At 40.7% G+C, this 21548-nt stretch overlaps 1 protein-coding gene across 1 annotated transcript in view; it reads right to left on the minus strand.

Annotated features, from left to right (window-relative positions):
- Nucleotides 1–6108: 6108 nt before the first annotated feature.
- Nucleotides 6109–21548, minus strand: part of PPA2 (inorganic pyrophosphatase 2) — a 42375-nt gene continuing 26935 nt past the window's right edge. Inside the window, exons 8-12 of the mRNA XM_068136858.1 lie at nt 18992–19119; nt 17108–17193; nt 15404–15473; nt 9511–9550; nt 6109–8522 (exon numbers count right to left, since the gene is read on the minus strand). Of these exons, the coding sequence (XP_067992959.1) occupies nt 8494–8522; nt 9511–9550; nt 15404–15473; nt 17108–17193; nt 18992–19119 (353 nt within the window). The 3' untranslated portion in view covers nt 6109–8493. The remainder of the gene's footprint in view (nt 8523–9510; nt 9551–15403; nt 15474–17107; nt 17194–18991; nt 19120–21548) is intronic.

The following is a 21548-nucleotide window of genomic DNA, read 5'->3' on the forward strand; positions in this document are numbered from 1 at the left end:
TTCAATACATTTCACCTCCGCAGTGTGAGATACATATTCCTTGAGCAACCACACAACTTCAGTTCCAAACACAGTCTCCTACAAATCTGTGCTCACCAAAAATGAGTGCACAAGCCCTCACTTTGCCTGAACACCCAGAGTTGCTAGCCTCAGAAAGATCAGCTTAGCAAAGAGAAAACTTTCTACAGCAATACTGCTGCCTAATCCCACAAGGCAGATCAATTTCTCCTGTGTAAATGTCTCAGCTTTTCATTCTCCACTTTGTGCTCCTTTTGCTGCCTTCTTGTCTCAATGAAAAGGCAGAATTCCTCTGAGGGCAGCCATATTGCATACAAAATGCACATGAGATACCAAAGGCACACCTTCTGCAGAAATAACTGGTGGCTGGATCATACTATGATGCTGACTACCAGTCAGCCCTCTCCAAGATCACCTGGAATAGGCCTAATTAGAATTAAAAACTTTGGAAGGTGAAAGGGGAGGGGAAAAAAAAAAAAAAGCCTTGTATTTGTTAGCAAACAAACCATAAAAGCATCATTGAACTTCTCCTTTCTGTGCTCCTCAGATGGTTCTCCTTTTCAGATGGAAAGGGGAACTGTAACAACAAAGACTTGTCTCATCCTCTTTCCAAACTGGGATGACAAACATCCAGGGTTTGAGGCTGCTGTCAGGGGGCTGTTTTATTTTTTTTGGAGACTCTATGCTTATTCAAATTCTGAGTTTCATGGCCAGACCATCCTACCACTAGCTGTGACTCCACCAGGCAACCACCTGTTCGTTAACAAAGTACAGAGATTTTTATTCCTGCATTGCAGTCCCAGCTCTGACACCATCTAGGAACAGACCATATTCCCTTGCTGCAGCAGAGCAGAAGAGATGTCCATTGCTAACCATGCATGCCACGCCTTGCTCAGTCACCACTTCCTCACATCTGCTGACTTGTTTAGTCTGCTTATGCTTCTGTTGGCCATTTGTACCAAAATGCCTTGGTTCAGTTACAGAGTCAAAACAGTGTACAAAGTCTTTGCAAGCCTGATCCAAGAGGTGAAAATCTCCTGAGACATTTACTACAGTTAGATATTAGTGCATCAACCAGCTTCTCAGGACAATCTACTCAACTGCCTCAGTCTTAACTGTAACACCTCTCTTCCAGAACTACTGCTTCACATAACATAGCTAAATTGTGCATTGTCAAAAGAAAGCCTGTAACATGTTCTAGTCCCCTGATAAGGGAGAGTATGGGAAAAAACCCTGGATATACTTACCCTCTCATCCCTCCCTCTCAAGGGTTTCAGGTTCAACCGGAAGGCCTCTTGGAACCGCCTCTGCCCTGCTGCACTAGGACTTAAGACAGTAATTAGAGCACAGCTCCCAACAAGGGCAGATCTGCCTCAGCCTGTTTGGAAAATTAAAGAGGAGGGGGGATAAAGCAAGAGATCACTCAATTGATTATCACAGCTGGGTTTTGCTGATAATGTAGTCATCCAGTTAAAGTTGCAATTGAGTTTAACATGGCTCCAGGTCTTTTAGTGTAAATATTCTGCTGCTGGCAGTAAGCATGCTAACATTTGTGCATGTGGTCAAAACACCACACTTTTACTGAAACAAACAGCATCAGCTCAAATAAAAAGCCAAATACACAAACCTCCTACATCAGAATGTCTTATTAATAGCAAGCTGCTAATAAATACAGTTAAGTATGAGACTGTATGAACAGCTCAATTTCAATGGCTACAGTTCCATCACACAAATAACTTCAGTCACTGCCAAAGGGACTGTCTCTAGCTAACACTTTCATCGATGTGGTAAGATTAGAAGTAATAAAGATGATACCTTAGTAGGTCTGCATTCAATGCAGAAGTTTCTTCATGTAACAAAGGATTTTAACCTCCTACCCCTGGCACTAAGTATGAGCTGACAGTTCTTTGTCAATGCTGTGTGTTTTACAGTGATGTAGTGTAAGTCAGTAACCTCAAATGGTAGCTCAAAGGGTTTGTGAAGACAATTCAAGTGGCTCTACCTTAACCCTGAGAAGGCACTAAACTCTTCACAGTTTGGTTCCACACTACAGAAATACATGTTGATTAGTGTCATTCACGGAAGTATTTCCTCAAAAGTAAACAAAGTGTGACTCACCTTATGTCCCTTCTGAACACAAGGCCTCAGCAACATGTGCTATGTAGACTAGCAAGACCTTAAGATACAGGAGGGTGGATTTAAGGCCTGGATATGCCACATTTTTACTATTTAGGACATGCTAAATTCATCACACAAGCTTTAGTCCTGCTTCCCTTACTGTTTCAGGTTACAAGCAGCCTCCATGGCTCCATATAACTGTAACTGTCAATCACACCACAATACCACATTAGAGATGGAGGAGTCAGGAAAGCCTCTGGAGAGTTCACCTACTTCATGTATCAGCTACTGTCCCAAACTAATCCACTGCTCCTCAAGTTCTCTCAACAGCAAAAAAGGTAGAGCATTTAATTCTTCTCCCATCTCTTACCTGTTTTTTTTCTCCTCAGAGTGTAGCTCTGTGAGGTGCTATATATACTTGGATGTACCTACTACAATGCTGCGCTCTGGTCAGGATTACAAGAAGTTCTAACAAATGCAGAAAATGGTTATGGCAGCAAAAGGAGTTTTTTATTATTATTATGGAAAACAGAATCTTTAAAATCAGAAAAAATAAGCTCTCTCAGCTGTTACACTGCTGATACTCTGCATCATTCAATAGGTCAGAAGACTTCACTGTCACATTGTTTCAAAATGAAGAATTTTAAGCCAAGCATTTTAAACCAGGAAAATTTCCAGTTTGAAGATTCAAAAAGCAAAACCTGGTAATTACAGAAAAGACCTGGGAATTACTCAGCTCCCTCTAGTCACCATTCAACTAATCATCATGCAGAAACCATTTTTGCTACATTTATTTTAATAAATCTATCTTCAGGAAAGGATTGGGATTTTAAGTTAAAAAGATTCTGAAGTTTCAGGAGCTGGCATGCATATGTTCATTAACTGACACTTTGCTTGGTCCCTTCCTGGCAAAGGGCACTCTTCCCCCGCCCTGCCTTTTCTCTCTTCTCTGAAAACGCGACTTTTGTTTTCACATGAGATCACCAGACCATGCAGCCAGTGAAAAATATCCCATGCTGTGCCACTTGCATACATTAGACTTTCAGGCCGACCATAAGCATAGGGGTATGATTCAGAGCAGCTATACAGTGCATGTGACAAAGAGCTTGCACGTCACAAACATCATTATCATATTTTCAAGAATTGTGTCAGTTTCTCCAAGAAGTGTGAACTGCAGAGAGACATCTAAGGCTAATTTACATTTCAGTCAGAGCTCCCATAAAACCATTCCAGCTCAAGATAGAGAGCTTAAGTGAATCAGAGAGGTACTGTTACAAAGATTATCACCATCGGGGAGCAACACCTTCACATGATTTGTAGATGACACACATGTTCTGGTGACACTTAGGTCCTCAGAAACATGAATCTCAAATCTCTTCTTGTATTAGGACAGGCAATGCCATTTTCTTTCCCCCATTTGGGATCCCCTCATTCTTCAGTTTTCCCAGTCAGTCTGCTTAACAAGCAACAAGCTACAACCTTCTTTCAATACACACTTCACAATGACCCTGGCTCAGCTGCCCTGCTCTTATCCTGACTCCTTTTCTCTTGCAGAAAGATTTCCCTTCCACACACACAGACCTATAGAAACTTTCTTGGGCAGAATTCCAAGACTCCTCCTGCCTGAACATTCAGAAGCATTGTGCTAGCAAACTATAGGGCCAGAAGGACATCCACTAGGAATGAGGCTTCCTTGATGTTTTAAGTTTATAAGCAACTAATACCCACAACAGCAACATAAGCAGATACTGTCCCTATTTATAGACATAAAGAGGGAGAGAGGGAGGTCTATGTGGTTGGTCACATCAGAAAACTGTCCAAGGAGTAGGAATTCTGAAATTCTTGAATCCCAAAGCAGCACATAACAAGAATAAATAACCCAGTTAAAGCAAGGCAATAATGCAACAAGAAGGAAATTGCAGTGAACAACTCTCAGGAGAATTTTGTCCTCACCTGACTGTGCCTTCCCTCATCCCAGCTCTCCAGGAAGGGCAAGCTGCCAAATACTGCTCAGCTAGACAGGATTTTTTACCACATAGTAGGTCTTCTAAATAGCAGGAACTAGCAGGGTATTTTCACTTTGAATCTAAACTAACTTTATTCCTGTGATACAGTTACAATGCTGAGAACTCCCAAGCAGACATGAGTTACACTTTGGAATTGGCTTTTCTGCACCCCAGAAACAACACACACAGGCCATTAAGGGACTTTCATGAGTTGCTCAAGAATTGAGCTTAGGTGCCTGCAGAATTCACCAGGATGAACATGACAGTTTACACCTTGAACTTTCACCACCATTGACTTTTCATTCTTAAGAGAATTAGGTTACCAGACAACCTTTGGGCAGACCAGTCTGGCTAGCAAAGCCTGCATCTTCAGTCAACTCCTTCATGTCAGTATAGCTAACCTTCTGACAGTAAGCAAAGCTGAATAGATCCTGTGTTTTCCTTGTCACTGGAAGGAGTTCCCCTCTCAGTGTTGAGGAATTGTCAGGTCTCTGACTGATAGAAATCTGACTACTCACAGAAAAAAACCCCGGGATTTCGATACATGCTTACTCTTTAGCACATTTGAAAATCCAGAGAGCAGACAAACCAGTTTCATCACATTCCAACACCAGTGTCCTGTTACATGCATAATGCTGCTAACAGCTACAAAGTGACTTCTAAGCAAGCTACAGGACCATGCAGTGACCTATTGGCACTGAATACTGCACACAAAACCAGATCTTCATGCCTGGAAAAACTTGGTGCTTTTTGGTCTACCCTCTAGACCTCATCCCTAGATTCAAGGAGAGAACACTGGGTACATCCAGCCTCCTGTTGCACAAAGCAGTAAGCTGTGAGAAACCAAAGACCATGTGTGGGTAAGTTGGTCAACACCACCAAGCACCCAGGTCACCTGTACACAACGTAAAATGCCTCCAGAAAGCCAACTCCACAATCAACACAATGGCTGCTTTCCATCGTTTTCCCTGTTTCAGGAGACTAAAGATTAAAACCTATTTCCAGGCACTGAGGGGATGCAATTCCCACTTCTGTGTGGCAGGCAGATGTTCTCCTTCCTTGGTAAATGCATCCTCTTGATCTCTCCAGTCACGTGAAATCAGTGGTGTTATGTATTGCTGCAATATCTAGGCAAAACTGTTTTCAGGAATTTCTGTGACTCTTAGCTCAAACCTCCCAGATTTGTCTTTTATTCTTTCTGTTCTCTTCCAGCTAACTTTTCAACTCTTTGGTCTCAAAATCCCAGATCTCTTGTCCTCAGAGTAAACTCCAGCTTATCAAACCAGGTAAGAAATCACCTTAAGATTCACAGAAAGAAAAACACAAAAACACATGTGTACCCTACTGACTTAATAGTGGATTGGCCTTTTAACCGGACCAAAACTGACCTACAATTCAGTAAAGACATTCAATCCCACTAAAAGCCAAGAGAAGCATGAAATAATACTTTGGTTAGTTTAGGGCTGCTTGGTGCCATAGCTCTCAAGTGTTAACAAAAATGCCAATCACAGACTAGTTATGATAAAGCTCTCTGCATAATATCCATCAACAGTTCTCCAAAACACACTTCAGAATTATTGTCTGTTCTTCTGGGGATTTTCAGAGGATGTACATTGCTGGTGAAAATGGTGTTCTAACAGTGACAACAGTATACTGTTTTCACCATTACTTTATTTTCACACTGCAAGGAATAATGAACATTATTTCCACACAACTAAAACCTCATTTTCGACCGGGGGAAATGAAGGGTGGATTCCATGCCAGCAAATGGTACTATTTTAAACAGCAGATGATTTACACATGTAAAAAATCTTCACTATCACAACAGTGAGAGGAAAAAACACCAAACCAACCAACCAGCACCCCTCCTTTCTCTCCATAATAGAGAGAGGAAGTTGAGATGCAAAGTCATCCTTGAAAGAAATATACATATAAGTGTGTCATATATTCAACACAGAAAATACACTTTAATTTCCTAAGAAAAGGAAAAAGAGTTTTATTTCCCCTTTGAGACATCTTTCCAGGAAATATTACTATCAGACACAAACAATTTTAAAAGTTCTTTTCATACAACCAGGAAGTAAATACTGCTACACTAAGCTTCCCACTATAACAAAATCAAATTTAAATACAACAATGTAGACATATAAATGCAAACAAGACCAAACATGCAAATACAGCCACAAGAAAATTAAAGAATGCATTTACTGCACAGACATGTTTTTTTCTTGAGGGGATCTGAAAAAATAAAGTCTAGTTTCTCTGTCCTACCCCCTAATCCTCTTAGGAGCAGTCATTCTCTATGCAGTTATTTCCTTACACACCTCATTTCTGGAATCCACATTAGTGGCATTCAGCAGATTTGAGCAGCAAGGCTACACACCACAGTGCATCTTTTTAATCCCACATGGAAAAAGCCTTTATAAAATGTACATAAACACCTGTTGAAAGCAGGCTGAAACCTCAAGTGTCACCTGTTTATATACTTATATGTAAGAACTATTCCATATTTTCAAATTTGTGATTGTATTAGGCATTTCTAACCACTTCAATTTTCAGCTTTCCCAAATACTATAGGATTTTCTGACCCAGAAATTTGTTTCTCCTTCTGAATTCCTAACCACATGCCATTGACACAGTTAGAAATTATTTGAAATAAAATTGAAGTAACTTCTGCCCAACTCTTGACAGTTCAGCATGGGTATGTTTGTAATCAATACTTGGTTTTCATATGCACAAGGCTCTTCATTCTATGCCTCAAAAAACCCAAACCATGCAAATCCAAAAAGGACAGCAGTGACCACTGCATAGGGAAGAGAATTTGATTTCACACAGCACCCTTCATTGTCCAGCTGTACCTAAGCACTTCATAGAACAGCAAGCCTCCTAGATGTGCCAGCGCACAGGCTAACAAAGCAGCTGTTCTGCACTCTCCAAGCACTTACCTCTAATCAGAGTAATCTCATACTGGGGGGCCGCCTGCACATGAACCCAAGACACACTTAATCTACTTTTAACAAAAGACCAGCGTATCTTTAGGTATAATGCTGCTTGTACTTAGAATGCCAAAGGATAAAATAAAGCATGAATGTGTGTTTCATGTAACATACCTCTTGACTAAAAACTGACTTGGAGTGACTGGTGATAAATACACCAGACAATATTCTAGGAGTAAATGCCTACATCAGGAAAATAATCTCCTAAAAAATCAAACAAGCATTGCCACAGGTGACAGTTTTCTTACCTGCAACTTACTCTTTGTCAGAGAGTTATTTCTCTATGGCATGCAACAGCATAACTTCTTCATTTCTGTATCTTCCACTTCCATCATGTGTCAGCAACATTAACCTTTTGATTCAGCTGTCATTCAAAGCAGACTATGCTCATCTTTGGTCTCAGTAACAAGCTGGATACAGCTGTCTGTCTATATTATTATTTCCTCCCTTTCCACTTAACAGCTGGCTCTTTTTGATTTCATTTTTAATGAACACTCTGGGTACAGACAGACCAGATATTACCCTGCAGTAGAAAAAAGGCAGGTATTTTTACCATGAAAACACAAAGCTCAGTTCCATGCATTTTATTAACCTTGTTTCACTTCATGAGGAACTATCTAAAGCCTCCAGGCATAAACAACTCTAAAAATGGAAGCTTTCTATATGGAAAGTCCTTCCTGTGTGATGAAACACACAAGTTATCCAAACAGGATGTAGTACAGAGAGCACACATGCATCCTTCAGCTGTACAGCATTAGCCCTTCCTAGTTGAATTACTCTCAAGAGTGATTTAGAGCTTTTGTTTTTTCTAAGCAAATGTGCTCTTCCCATAACTTTAGGAAGCAAAGACAATTGGGCACAAAAGTGAATACAGCTGAGGGAACAAGTCACGTACTAAAGACGACAGTAAACTTCTAAGCTTATTACATAAAGATGATTGTCTACTTGAAAAGGATTACAGTCAGGGTGTCCAGACAAGTCCTAAGACACAAATTAAGTCTTCTAAGCACCTGATGACTGCATTATTCAAAAATCTGAAGAACAAGGCTGAAGACACCTTATCTGGCATCTCATTTGTTGCCATACTTTGTGAGTGGACAGGAGCAATTCTGAAGTTCTGAGATTCAGAAACAAACAAGCAAGCCAGTTCTCCACTTCCCTCTGCTCCACCCTTCACAAAGGAAGACACAAAAAAGAAACATTCATTTTCAATGTCAGTGTTTATTTACATGAGAGAAGGCTTACACAGGCTGAAAAGTTGTTTCAACAGGAATCCAACAATTAGTGCTTTTGCCTGTCTTCAAAAAAAGGCTGAAGTCAAGATTTGATGATGCAGCTTCATAACACTGTGGCCATCACTTCGGGAAAAAGTACCAGGAATCAACTACAACAAACAAACAAAACACATCAAGAACCACATTAGTTCTACACAACTAGCCAGACAAACACTTGAAAAAGCAACAACCTCCTTTCTCATAACCACGCTCTGGGGTGAACTCTATCCCCAGCCTATGTAAAGCACAACCTCAAGAGAGTATCTTTTCAGTTTGGCTGAAACAGTCCTGCACCAAGTTACAACAGCAAAGTGACCATCCCTGGAACACATCAAAGATCAGGGAGATCATGTTCAGTTGTCTGTCAGAGGTGAGATGCCATACTTCAGTAAATAAATGCTATTTATTGGCATACCAAATAAGGGCAAAAGGAATGCAACTTGCTTTCCCATGACATGGGCTACACAGATGTTACTTTGCAAACTATCTGCAACTCAACTCATGACGTAAGTTTCTCTTAGTTTGTCCTCCATCTCAAAAGAGCATGTATGTCTTCTCCGCAGTAGGAAAAAAACCTCTCCTTTTTTTCAGGTAGCTAAGGAAAATGTAGGATCCATGATTATTTATTGATGAAAACCAAAAATTCTGTAACATGAAGTACAGTCCTAATGGTGAAAAAGAGTTTTTTTAGAACTTACATTTGAAACTTAAGCACAGTTATGTCACTTTTAGGGAAAGGGTTGTTTATTCGATTAGTGATCTGTTGTGAAGAATGAGAAAAACTAAGGCAAAGCAACCTTTCTTCTTTAAAAAGGATACATTTGCCTTCCACAATCAGTGACAGAAAAAAAATATCAGTCTTCTCATCTTTTTTTCTGAGCTACACTTTGACTCACACTCACCAGCAATCTCCCACGAACCATTCATGAATTTCTGCCTGCGTTGTACTTACTAGCAGACAAGCATTACAGTCTGACAGAACATAAGGATTATCATTCTCATGTGCACAAACCCACCTTTTTTCAACACAATAGTTCTTATGTCAATTTTGGAACAAAACAATCTAAAGAAATCACATGGCATTTGGCAAAAGCATACCTTCTGGGAGAAGGGAATCTCCAGTCACAGGCGCTGGTGCCTAGAAAAGCCACAACAAACAGAAACCAATACATCAGTGTTTAGTTGAAGTTTCACAGGTGGCACCCAAGCTCAAAGATATTTGCTACTGGGTTCAAGACATGTTAATAAATAGAACATTCTGTTGCCCCCCCACAGTGATGTCCTACCTCACAGATTTTCTCTTTCCCACCCCCTCCCAAACTACTGCACACATTTGTTGCTTGCTCATAGATGACAAAAGAAACACACTAGTAATAAGTGAGTGATGAACACCTTACCTAAAGATAAAACATAGGAAAATTCTCTTTACCTTGAGGATAACAGGATTTGCTGTTTACATAATAAAGAGTAAAATCCCCTTCCCAAATCCATTACTATCCCTCTCAGCAAAAAAGTATACATGTGATTATATCCATACACAGCCACAATTTTCATTACATATATGCATGTATTTTTCAAACAAATGTGCAGTTAAGCTATTTTACAACTACATTTTGATGCAGTAGGATTCAGTTCTGTGGAAAGTGACAAATAGTTTTACAATGTAGGTTTCTGAGTTCAGGTCCATTCCAAAGCTAGATACACCACTATGCAGTGGCATGCCTTGTCTTACTACTTCAAGGTCAAAATTAAAGCCAGTTTTAACTCTAGCTAGAAGCAACCTGCCTCACCACAAGGATGCTAGTTATTTGTGTAGCAACAACCCTCTACCAACCCATCAGCTCCTCACCAAGAACCAAGTTTTCCAACTGCTGTAACTGATGGGAAAGAGAGCATCTCAGCAGAAGGAATCCTGCCATGTTTGCTCACACACACAAATCAAGTGCAAAAATCATGTGGGTGTTGGCCTTTGCCAGGGCATAGAACTTCACTTACCCAAGCAGACAATTAAATGCAGTTCAGTGAACTATGCAAAAAGAAACCATCCCCAAGGCAGGGTTTATAGCTGTTTGAAGCTTCAGGAGGACAAAGCTGCACAGGGATCACCTATGTCTTTCACACTAACAGGTAGGCCTTCCTGCCACCACTGAATGACACACAAATTACATGGAAATGTAGCAGTACTCTGCAGGCAGGCAGGCTGACCCAGAAGCCAGAGACAGGCTTAAGACAGTACAGCAGTTGACCACTACTCTAGATGTGACCATCCAACTGATTCCTCACCCACCAAACAGTCCACCCATCAAATCCCTCTCTCTCCACTTCAGATAAAGGGATGCCATGGCAGATGGCATCAAAGGCCTTGCTGAAGTTCAAAGAGATGACCTTCATTGCCCTTCCATTGTTCACTGGTATAGTCACTCCATTATAGACGACCATCCAGTTGGTCAAACAGGACTTGCCCTTCATGAAGCCATGCTGGCAGTCAAATCCTGTCCTGCTAAGCCTTAGCGTAGCATCTAGGGCAAGCTGATCCATGATCTTCCCAGAGAGAGGCCAGGTTGACCATTTTTTAAAATGGGTGCAATGTTTCCTTTTTGCCAGTCAGCAGGGACTTTATCTGACTGCCAGGACTTTTCCTATCTCATATAAAGTGTCTCAGCAGCTACAACGGCCAATTCGCTCAGGACTCTGGGATTCATCTCCTCAGGTCCCAAACACATGGATATTCAAGTTCCTCAGGTGGTCATAAACCTCATCTTCTCTTACAGCAGGAGTGACTTTGCTCCCAGGCCCTGAGTCCATCCCCTTAGAGGTGTGGGAAGAAGGCTTGCCAATGAAGACTGAGTTTAAAAAAAGTCGAGTACCTCAGCCTTCTCTTCAACCGCTGTTACCAATTTGCCAGACATCGTTCATTGGCGGGGGCAAGTGGTATGCTTTCTTCAACATTCCTTTTCTGGCTGACATACCTGTAGAAGCCTTTGCTGTTATTTGTTGTGGCCCTTGTCAAGTTCAGCTCCAGCCTTCCTGATTACATCACTACACAACTGAGCAACGTCCCTACACTCTTACCAGGATACCTGCTCCTGCTTCCTGTTTCTGTGCATGTTGTTCTTGCCCTCTATTTTGAACAAAAGGCCTGACTCTGCCATGCCGGTGTCTTTCCATCCTTTCCTGATTTCTTACACACAGTGATGGGGAACTCTTGTGCTCTAGATAAAGCATCTTCCAGACATTAGCACCAGAGCATTGCCTCTCTTCCCAATAAAAACACAGTATTATTTCAGAAGGCAGGGAGAACCCGTAGCCAACATGTATAAGCAAGTGCCTGACACTTCTGGGATAATTGCTTAGAAAGTGTAAGGTAAAGGACTCAGCACCTTCCCACCAGGAAGGAATCAAAAACTCATCCCACTGAACCAGGAATCTCTTCACTGCACAACCCTTTCATTTGGAACATGGTTTTTAAAAGCCCACAAGTGAAAAACCAGAGCAACTAAAAACAAAGAACACAAAACCAAACAGACAAAAAATCCCCCAAACAACCAAGAGACCAAACCAAAACCCAACCATTCAAAACAAGTGAGAGCAAAAACCCTACCAAACTTTTGTTTCACAACTGAACAGAAAAATCTTGCTTTGGTTAAGTTCCAAATGGAAATATCCTCTCAGAAAACATGCAGGGAGAAGGGCAGCTAACAGACTTTCCTGCTTAGGTCTCATTCATTCAAAACACATTAGCAAAGACATAGATTCAAATTTTCTTGGAGGTTTTCTAAATTATCAAGAATGGCCAAAATTTTTCCCCTGCAGGACACTGTTCTGCATTTTATCAAAAAGTGACTTCATCTCTCAAAGTTCATTTTCTCATATTATAAGGGAAGAATTATGTGGCCAGTCTGCAAAACACTGCTCTACTAACTATATATAGATTGGCTTGGTGATTTTCCAACTTGCAAAGTCCTCAGCAGCTTCTTCACAGAGCAAGTGAGCAAAGGAGCAAGCAGTTCTCAGGATTAATGTTAAACAAAGGCTTGGCTGTCCTGGTCAGTTTTACAGATGGCAACACTTAAAAGCCTGAAAAAAGCAGTACATCTTAGCACTAACACACTTGGCTACACAGCTCTATTCCTCCTATGTCGAATTTTCAATATACACCAAAGAGTGGAGCTGAGGAAGAGATGAAAACATTTTCAGAGGCTAGAGAACACTGGAGCTCTCACCTCCTAGTGTTAAAATTTAGCTGGGTTTGCAGTTGCAAGGGGCTGGTTCAATTTTGGCTGGTTCAGATGTTCAGTATGTGTTCCTATAGGAAAGAATTATCTTGTTTCTTTGGGACTGACTAGGTATGTCAACTTCACCAGATGTAGAATCATTCCTAGTTTGCCACCACAGATGACAGTACACAGGGCCAACCATCTGGAAGCTAACTTGGAGTGAAAATTTCCCAATACAGACAAGCCATTCTAGTCCCTAATGAAAAGACAAACAATAAGTAAATCCTACTGAAATCAACAGCAGTATCTTGAAACCTACCCAATCAAAATCTATATGAGATTCTGATTGCTGCACAATTTAGTAAGAACTTGTTTGTCTTCCATTTGGTTCTTAGATATAGTTCCCTTGCTTATCAAAAAAGAAAAAATTAGAAGAATACTGAGTGCTGCCTTTGGGGGTTTTGTGTAGTTTGGGGTTTTTTTTTGCTGAGTTTTTGGGCTGTTTTTGTTTTGACACCTCAACATACCTGACTGATTACAATTAGTACCCACTCCAGAATTCCATAATTGGAGTCTGACTCAGGAAACAGAATTGTAGGGAACCAGCTCTCCTGCCCAAGTAGCTCAGAAATTTTGCAGTAGCTGAAAGATGTTTCTCACTGTACTTGCATACAAGTCTCTACCTCAGCTTTCATTCTTCAGTTTTTATTCAAAAGTTAATAGATTAGCATTCATTAGAAGAACATTTATCTGCCTTTAGTTAAAAAACAAAGCAAACAGAAAAAGCCAAACAAAAAACCCCAAACAAAACTCCCAGACAGACACAGGCAGCTTTCATTTAAAATTACTAGAGCAATTAAAATTCTGCAGCCAGCACCCACGTACTTTCACTTCAGTTTGAAAGAGATTAACGCCTGACAACCAAAGTGGGCAGTGTAATGTACTAGACAAAAAGATATCTGCTTAAAATGTGCAAGTCAACCTCCTTGATTATATTTAGAGTTTGACTCTTCACCATTCGTATTTCAAGAGCATTTTACTCCTCATAGTTTTCTTAGACTGGAAATCACATGCAGTATGAGCAGTATTTAAAAGAGCACTGCATTTTTTATCCTGTCTGATAAATACCAAGAGACAGTACCCTACAAAGGCACATTAAAATACTTAAGACTGAACTGAAACAGAACAATGGAAAGTACGTGATCACAACTTCACAGAACTAGTATCATTTAAAGGAAAATAATGTGAGGCACGGAAAAGCCAGGAAGTGATAACAATTGATAAGGAGGGAAGCAGCTTACAGCAAAAGACATCCTAGTTTGATACAAGATACCTAATTTGTGAGCTGATTTTACCAGCCTTCCCCCACAAAAAAAAGAAGCCATGAAAAAGAGGCAAGTTAACAGATACTGCTGATTTTAACTGCTGTTAAAATCCACACATGCTTCAAAGCACAAAATGCAAGACAAAAGATCTTTGCAGGTTTAGTACCGTGCAAATACATCTGAATTTGAGATTTTAGTTGCATTTCAACACTCACTAAAAGTTATTGTAAATCACAAAGTATAGGGGAAGTAAGTTTTTGCATACAGCTGTGACCAGCGTTCCTAAAAACACATTTGAAACCCAAAATGATTTTTCATCTAAAACTTACAGTCTCCTTAATCAACCTTCACACATGCTACCACAAAGGTACTTTTAAAGAAATGCTGAAAGCAAGAGATCTGAATAGGAAAAGCAGTGAGGTTTGGCACTTCTTTAGGACTTTTCTTTTCAACTGGCAGGCAGTCTTATTTGCTTGTCCTGGGTGGTGTTTTGTCACAACACATTCTTACTAGAAATGCCGTTGGAATGTTAAGTGCACAGACAGTGAATGCTGCCTCCTCTGACACCTGAATTTGCACAAGTACTGTGACTACTGGGGCAAAGCACTGGCTGCCCAGGCAGCCATGCATGTGTGCAAAATACCTGCCACACTTACATGGTCATCAGCACAGGCTCAGTCAAGGCAGGTGTAAAAAATAACAAAAAACACCCAGGCAATACTCAAAGATACTTTTCTCCATGTAATTTCTGCTAACTTTGCTTAATTTTTGGCATCCAAACTAGTGTATTTTAAACGGAAGAAATTCTCCTCCACCAGCATTTGCACATGAAAGCATCAGACCTGCAGGACATTTTTCTTGCCTGAACAGGAAATCCACGTGTTTTAATTTTATGTTAATTTTCTGAATATGACAGGCACTCTTTAAGGAACACTGTAAAAAAGCATCCCCTCTCCTACAGCAATGTATTTAATTATGCAAGTAGACAAACAAAGGACCCCTTTAGTGATTAGGGACTCCAGTCAGCTAGTCAATGAGTTCTAACACTGGGTGGTAACTCATGGCAACAGGGGAGACAGAGAAGACAGCAGGCTAGATACAAATAGCAGTCCATCTTGCTATTCAGGATCAGATGAAACAGCACTGCAGAAGGAGCAAAACGAAAACAAAACAAAAAACCCCACCAGAACAGTAATGAACCTGCCAGAAAGCACAATTGGACCGGGGCAATGAAAGGTTTGTATTGTAAAGCTTACATTTCCCCCCACAACCTTTGCATTTTCCCTTTTACTTTATGCCTTGAATCTTTCAGGACCATTTCAGTTACTTTTTTTTGTTTCAGTTTTCACCTCTGAATCTCTTCAGTTTTCACCTCTGAATCTTTTCCTATTAATCATTCTTAGAAACACAAGGGTGGGGGGAAAAACCCAAAGTAAATGTTATCCTTACCGACTGCACGATTGATCGGGCATCCTCCTCACTGCAACAAAATGGGCTGCCACTCACCAGAACATTTGTACTGAAATTGAAAAACCAAAAAAAATATTAAAAGAGTGTTTTATTTATCAGTAGGAAAAAGAAATACCTTCACATAAAGAGCTCAGAAATGTGTATCTGCAAGAAATGAGTAAGCCAAAACCACAAAGCAGCCAGTAAAGCTGGAAGGGAGCAGGTGTGTGGATGGCTATTTTTTTGTTTCTTTGGGGTTTAGAACCTTTTTAGACAATATATTCTATACTAATGCAAGCCATGCTCATACTTGGTGCTTCTGGCAGCTCACTTGGCTACACTTCAGAGGACCACAGTTAAGAAACAAAATCTCCTGAAAGTCAGCAGAGATAAACTGGTACTTCTTGAGGAGTTCAAGAACACCTACATGGCTAGCACAGATAGTGCCTCTTGTGCCTTAAAGGATGGAGAGATTCTGTGGTGAGCCACCTTTGATTTGTAGTAACCTGCCTGCAGCATCTAACAAGGAGGAGGAAAAACAGGTGAAAATTCTGCTCCTACATAATGCAGCAGACCCCTGTACTGCTTCCAGAGAGCAGAGAAACTCTGTGACCAAAAACTTAGCAGAAATGTTTCCACACCAATATACATCCTTTCACACCAGAAGTGACTTTGGTTTTTAAGGTCCTACACAGTAAACAGCAAAAGGTTCAGTTCCTCAAAGCAGAACTGAAATCTTCAATATTTTTTCCATCAACCTGAAGTTCAAAGTGCATTTAGGCCAAACACGGAGTATTCTTGCCAGGCTGAAGTAGAACTACCAACCCGTCCAACAGCTAAGGTGTTCAGTTATCTCCAAGACAGAATGTCACATATTTCCAACAAATTAGAAGTTGACAGTGACTACAAAAGCACAGCTTCCCCCACAGCCTTTAGCCTCTGGTTTAACTAACAGCAGCATACAGCCTTTGGAAAGCATAAAGCAAAGGTATCTGCCTGCTCTTCAGTTGCTCCTCTGGTGCAACAACTGCCAATGTAAGCCAGTCCAGAGAACTTATTAAAGTCCAGTTTAATTTAGACCAGGACAAAGGCTAGTAAAGAACAATAACTTGGTTCTCTCATTCCAGAGAGCAACTAAAAACTATTGAAAGTTAAGCTCCAACAGAATTTTGCAACAGAGTAATACAGCACTGAAGGATGGAATAACAGTAACATTTGCATAGAATAGAAAAGACCAGACCAGGTTGGAAGAGACCTTCAAGATCATCGCGTCCGACCTATCAACTAATCCAACACCACCTAATCAACTAAACCATGCAACCAAGCACCCTATCAAGTCTCCTCCTCATCACCTCCAGTGATGGTGACTCCACCACCTCCCCAGGCAGCCCATTCCAATAGACAATCACTCTCTTTGTCATCACTCTCCCAAAATGATCCTGAACAGACACTTTGGGCCCATTTCTCCAAAGCTGAACGAATCTAGGTCACTTTGGTATAATCAATGTATTTTTGGAACCATTTGTCAGTAAATCATCATCATAAATCTCCAGTTAGACATTCATAGTCTATTATCAACTAATCAAAGCCATGACTACTCTTGTCATCTCAAAGTAAAATGATTTTAAGTAGTTCGTGCACAGCTGCCACATGTTGAATGCCATTAGTACATCATGATCCAAAGAGGAAAAGATGCATACTTACCATTTAATATCACCTCCACCAGCTTTTTTGTGAATTAAAGCTTTCCAGTATTCGTGGGTGGATTTAATAATTTCAACAGCAAAATCCTAGTTCACATCAATGAAAAAAAGTTTTATGAATTAGTAATAAAAAAAAACCCAAGCCACAGAACTAGAGTACTAAACCATGCTGCTTCTTATGTGATTTTTAAGGGGCCTCCTTTGGGGCCTCATTAAATTTCTGGAAAATGTAACACTTTTTTGTTTTCACAAAAAAAGAAACACCCTTCACTATCTATCAAATACACTGCCAACGTGTTCAGGACTTTCCCCTCAGTTCACAGCCAGAAACTGCACACAGAAATACAGTATCAGCACTAGATGCTAAGCAGACACCTACAGCTGCAGGGACCTGCACCATGTCCTAAATGGGACAAAATGTGTGAGCTCTGGCCCTTCCGTTCTGTTACAGGGGCAGCTCAGCATCAGAGCTGAGGTTTCCCCTCCAGTGGCAAAAGTTGCATTTACTTCATTAATTGCCCAATCATATATTTAAGCATTTGCAATAACATTAAGATGTCAGCTGGTTAATAGTTTGTTTGTTGAAAAGAAAAGTAGTATGGAAGGCAGGACGGGGACAAAGAAGCTTCAAAACAGTAACATGAAACAAGCCCTCAGTGTCCAGATGATGATATCTAGACTGGCTTTCAAAAAGCTGCCAACAGAACATTCACATTTCCTAACAGGGAGTGACTTGGCCAAATGCCACTGGAACATTACGAACTTCACCAGAGCTGCTGGAGCACAGCCATGTTTGCTTCACCACATCCTGGGTCTCTAAAAAGGCTTAAGAATTACTCAAGTGCTCCAAACCAGCTACCTTGGGCACATTTCGTGCCTCAAGTCTCAACTCCAGTGGCCTGACACTGTTAAACTGTTGCTGCAGAGCAACACTCAGCTTTACAGGGCAGGAAAATCTGAGAGCAGTTCCTGAGAGGACAGGGGAGAGATCAGGTTATCAAGCCTTGCAACAATACATTTGATTGGTTGAAAAGTCAGCTTCAGTGCAGAGGGGAGCAGGGCATCTCTTTAACAAGACAAAACATGTCAAGTTGCCTGTGGTGCTTAGAAGGCATTTCAGAACTTTGATACCACACTGGAAGTCTGAACTAACTGACATATGGACATCGCTCATTAGGGACCTGTGATTCTTTGCAAAAAAAAAGCCCGCAGAGAGTGCAAAGGATTTTCACTCAAATCACATCCAATTTCCTCTGGAAAAAGGCAGGTATTTTCTTCAGCAAGGTCCACTCTCCTTTCAAATACTGCCCATTTTTACTGCACATAGCTCAAAAAGCTATTCTTTCCTTCCCCCCCCCTTAAAAAAAACAGGAACAAGATTTTTTTCAGCCTTAAAGTCAAAACCAGCTCAAATGCTTTTACATAGCATTACCAGAAAAGAGTAGATCTTCAGCAAATACCAAGTATCAGAAAAGCTGCAACCCCTTGTCTGTTTAAAATGCAGAGTCTTAAAAAAATATATAGTCAGGAAAATTATTATTGATCAGGATTGAAAAAGAATACCTGAAAAGACTCTCTGGGTTTCACCCTCCCTCTGCCAGGGAGAGTGAAAATGCTGTGAAAAAACCATACAAACATACAGATGAATGGCTAAGTCTTGTCAGGATTAGAACTGCAGACTTCCTTTAATAACCTATCCATTTCCCTGAATAAAATGGAAGGCAGCAAACACTATTTATTCTTAGTCTAATAAATTGTACTTACAGGTGTCTCATGAAAATTATTTTTGTTAAAGCTCCCCCCCCTGTACAATTACAAAATTTTAGGATGTATTAAAAGGGCTACGTGACAAAACAATGCATCTTGAATTTTGGATTATCTTCACCTTGTCTTTAAATTCTCCATCGAAAGCAAAGTGATTCTCTGGTTTACCATCAGGGATTTTATATAATTGGAACCAGTCAAGCGTAGCCTCAAGGTAACCAGGTTTGTACTTCTTGACATCAGCAATATCTGTAGGGTAAAAAGGGAAAGGAAGACACCATCAAAGTGGACTGGTCATTTTTACTCACAGCTTTTGTAACTTCTGGTTTGTTTTTTTTTGTTAAAGTATCACAAGAGATCTGCAAGCAGTTTGATTTCACTGAGCACTTTCAATATTGGGGAAACTTCACTTTATTACATTAGCTGCTTATAGCTGGTATCTTATGATTTCACAACCACACTAAACAGGTAAACCAGTTGCTTCCTGCCCTTTCATTAATTAAGGCCCAAAAGGACAATAAATATAAGGACCATATTTGTGACAGAAGAGAAAGAAAACTCCTTATTTATAGGCTTTCATCTCAGTAGGCAACTCTTACCATACTGAATAATCTCAGTATTGCAAATTTTTTTCCTCAGCAACTGCAGGGACTACAGGAATTTATTTTTTTTAATGGAAGACTAGCCAGTAAGCCCAATTTCAACACAGGGATTTTTAAACCAGCACCTCAAATCAAAATACAAACTTGACTTCTCAAAAGTTATATTAAAGGCATTCCTTTGCTCACATTATTTCTAAACTGAGCCCATTAGATACTAGACAGACACATGCCAGGAGCACTAAACACTAACTCCACTGATAACCCCATGGTACGTACACACACTCACAATGAAGAGCCAACTCTACCTTTACTTCTATAATCCCGCCATGCAATGACTCAACAGGACACGGAGGAACGTATGCCATTTGCAGGGCACCCTTGGGAACACTGCCACAGTGGGTACAGAAAGATTTAAACAGTCACACTGTAATTCTGCTTGAGGGCTGTACTGCTACAGCAAAGACACAGCTCATGAGCTTAAAAGCTTACTTCTGCTCTGCATGTCAAACTTCACTGGATTGTCCCCATGAGACTACCATCACTCCTGTCACTTGCAGCGAGGTGGTCCCAATCATCCCCTTGGCAAATTAACTCTGGAAATATATTCACATGGTAAAGCCTTCAATACCATTTTAATTGATTCTGATACAATGAAAGGTTTTGTCCTTTCTGAAAGCCAAATACTTTTTGCAGCTGGTGTAATCCTCCTCTTCCTATCTATTTCCCTCCTACAGTCACTTCTGGTGGAAATGGGAACTGACTTTTTATTGTTGTGGTCTTCCATCTATTTCATAACCTCACACTGCCCAGACTACCTCCCATAGTGCTAGTCTCTTTCTCTAGCATTTTGCAAGTCACTTGCTCATTTCTCATGTCCTGACTCCCCCTTACTCTCTTTCTTGGTGTATCTTGGTGTATTTTGTATGCTTTAGGGGGAAGTTGTGGATCAGTTGGTAGTGCATCAGACCCTTAATGGGAAGGTTGTGAGTTCAAGACTACAGTGGGCAGTAGTGTCCTCCCTGAGGAGGTCATGAGGTTTGTGGTGACAGGTTGGACTCGATGATCTTTGAGGTCCCTTCCAACCTTAGGAATATTGAACTTTCCACACTGCTTGGCTACTTCATTCTCTTCTCCCACAGATATGCCCTACTTATTGGCATATCCTGGTTGGCAATGATCCCAGATGGATTTTCAGGGTTGCTCAGTCTGTGGAATTGACATCTAGTCATGTGCTTTCCATCCTAAAGGGTCTTTTTAAAAGTTAGTCTGTGACCGTGGACAAAGTCTTGTGCTACAAATTATTCAATTCCCTGTAGACCACCAAGTGAGATGGCATGTGGACTGAACCGTAAAATGAAACCTATGTGAGAAGAGGTTGAGTGTTCACAAGCATCTGGTAGACACCACTCCCAAAGTCCACCGGATCACACGCTACCCAAAGAACAAAACAAAGCTTTGAAGAACCCTATGTACATTTTTTCTTCTGCATACACTTAATAGGGCTACATGTTTAGGGACTTGGAGTAAAACGCAGTTTGAACTTGGCCACTGGCCATCTGCCTACAGAAGATTAGGGAGTTTCACTGGCACAATCCCAGAACAAAGCGAGGGCACATAAGGCCATGCTAGAGGCATGTCTCCTAGCTGGAGGGCATGTTTAAGAGCACAAGAACCCTTACACTGGAATGGGTGAATGAGATCAACCAAGAGAAATTTAGAAAAGGGCAAGGTCTTGGTTGGAGGAAGGCTTCATCATTTGGACACTAATAAAACTGCAGCTCCTATTCAAATGGGTTTCTGGACTCCAGTCTATCATGCTGTTCTCTCCATGCAAGGGAATGGCCTTCCTCCCATCCCAAGCCCTTGTCATGTGCTCCTCGTGTGAGGTTTGAGCTCACAATTTCTAGTGCCTGTTGAAAAGAGTAGTTTCTCAAGTATGTAAAACAATTTCCTTGGCTCCTAGCAGTGGATGAACTCCAGATTTGTATCTCCAGACACAATACTTTTTTTCTGGTTCCTGGTCCAAACCTACCTCCTAATTCCGTACCTCAAATCCTACTCCTTGCCTATTACTCC

Source organism: Melanerpes formicivorus, unplaced genomic scaffold (genome assembly GCF_026170545.1).
Source record: "Melanerpes formicivorus ecotype bairdi unplaced genomic scaffold, bMelFor1.0.p_v2 SCAF_4, whole genome shotgun sequence".
NCBI lineage: Eukaryota > Metazoa > Chordata > Aves > Piciformes > Picidae > Melanerpes > Melanerpes formicivorus.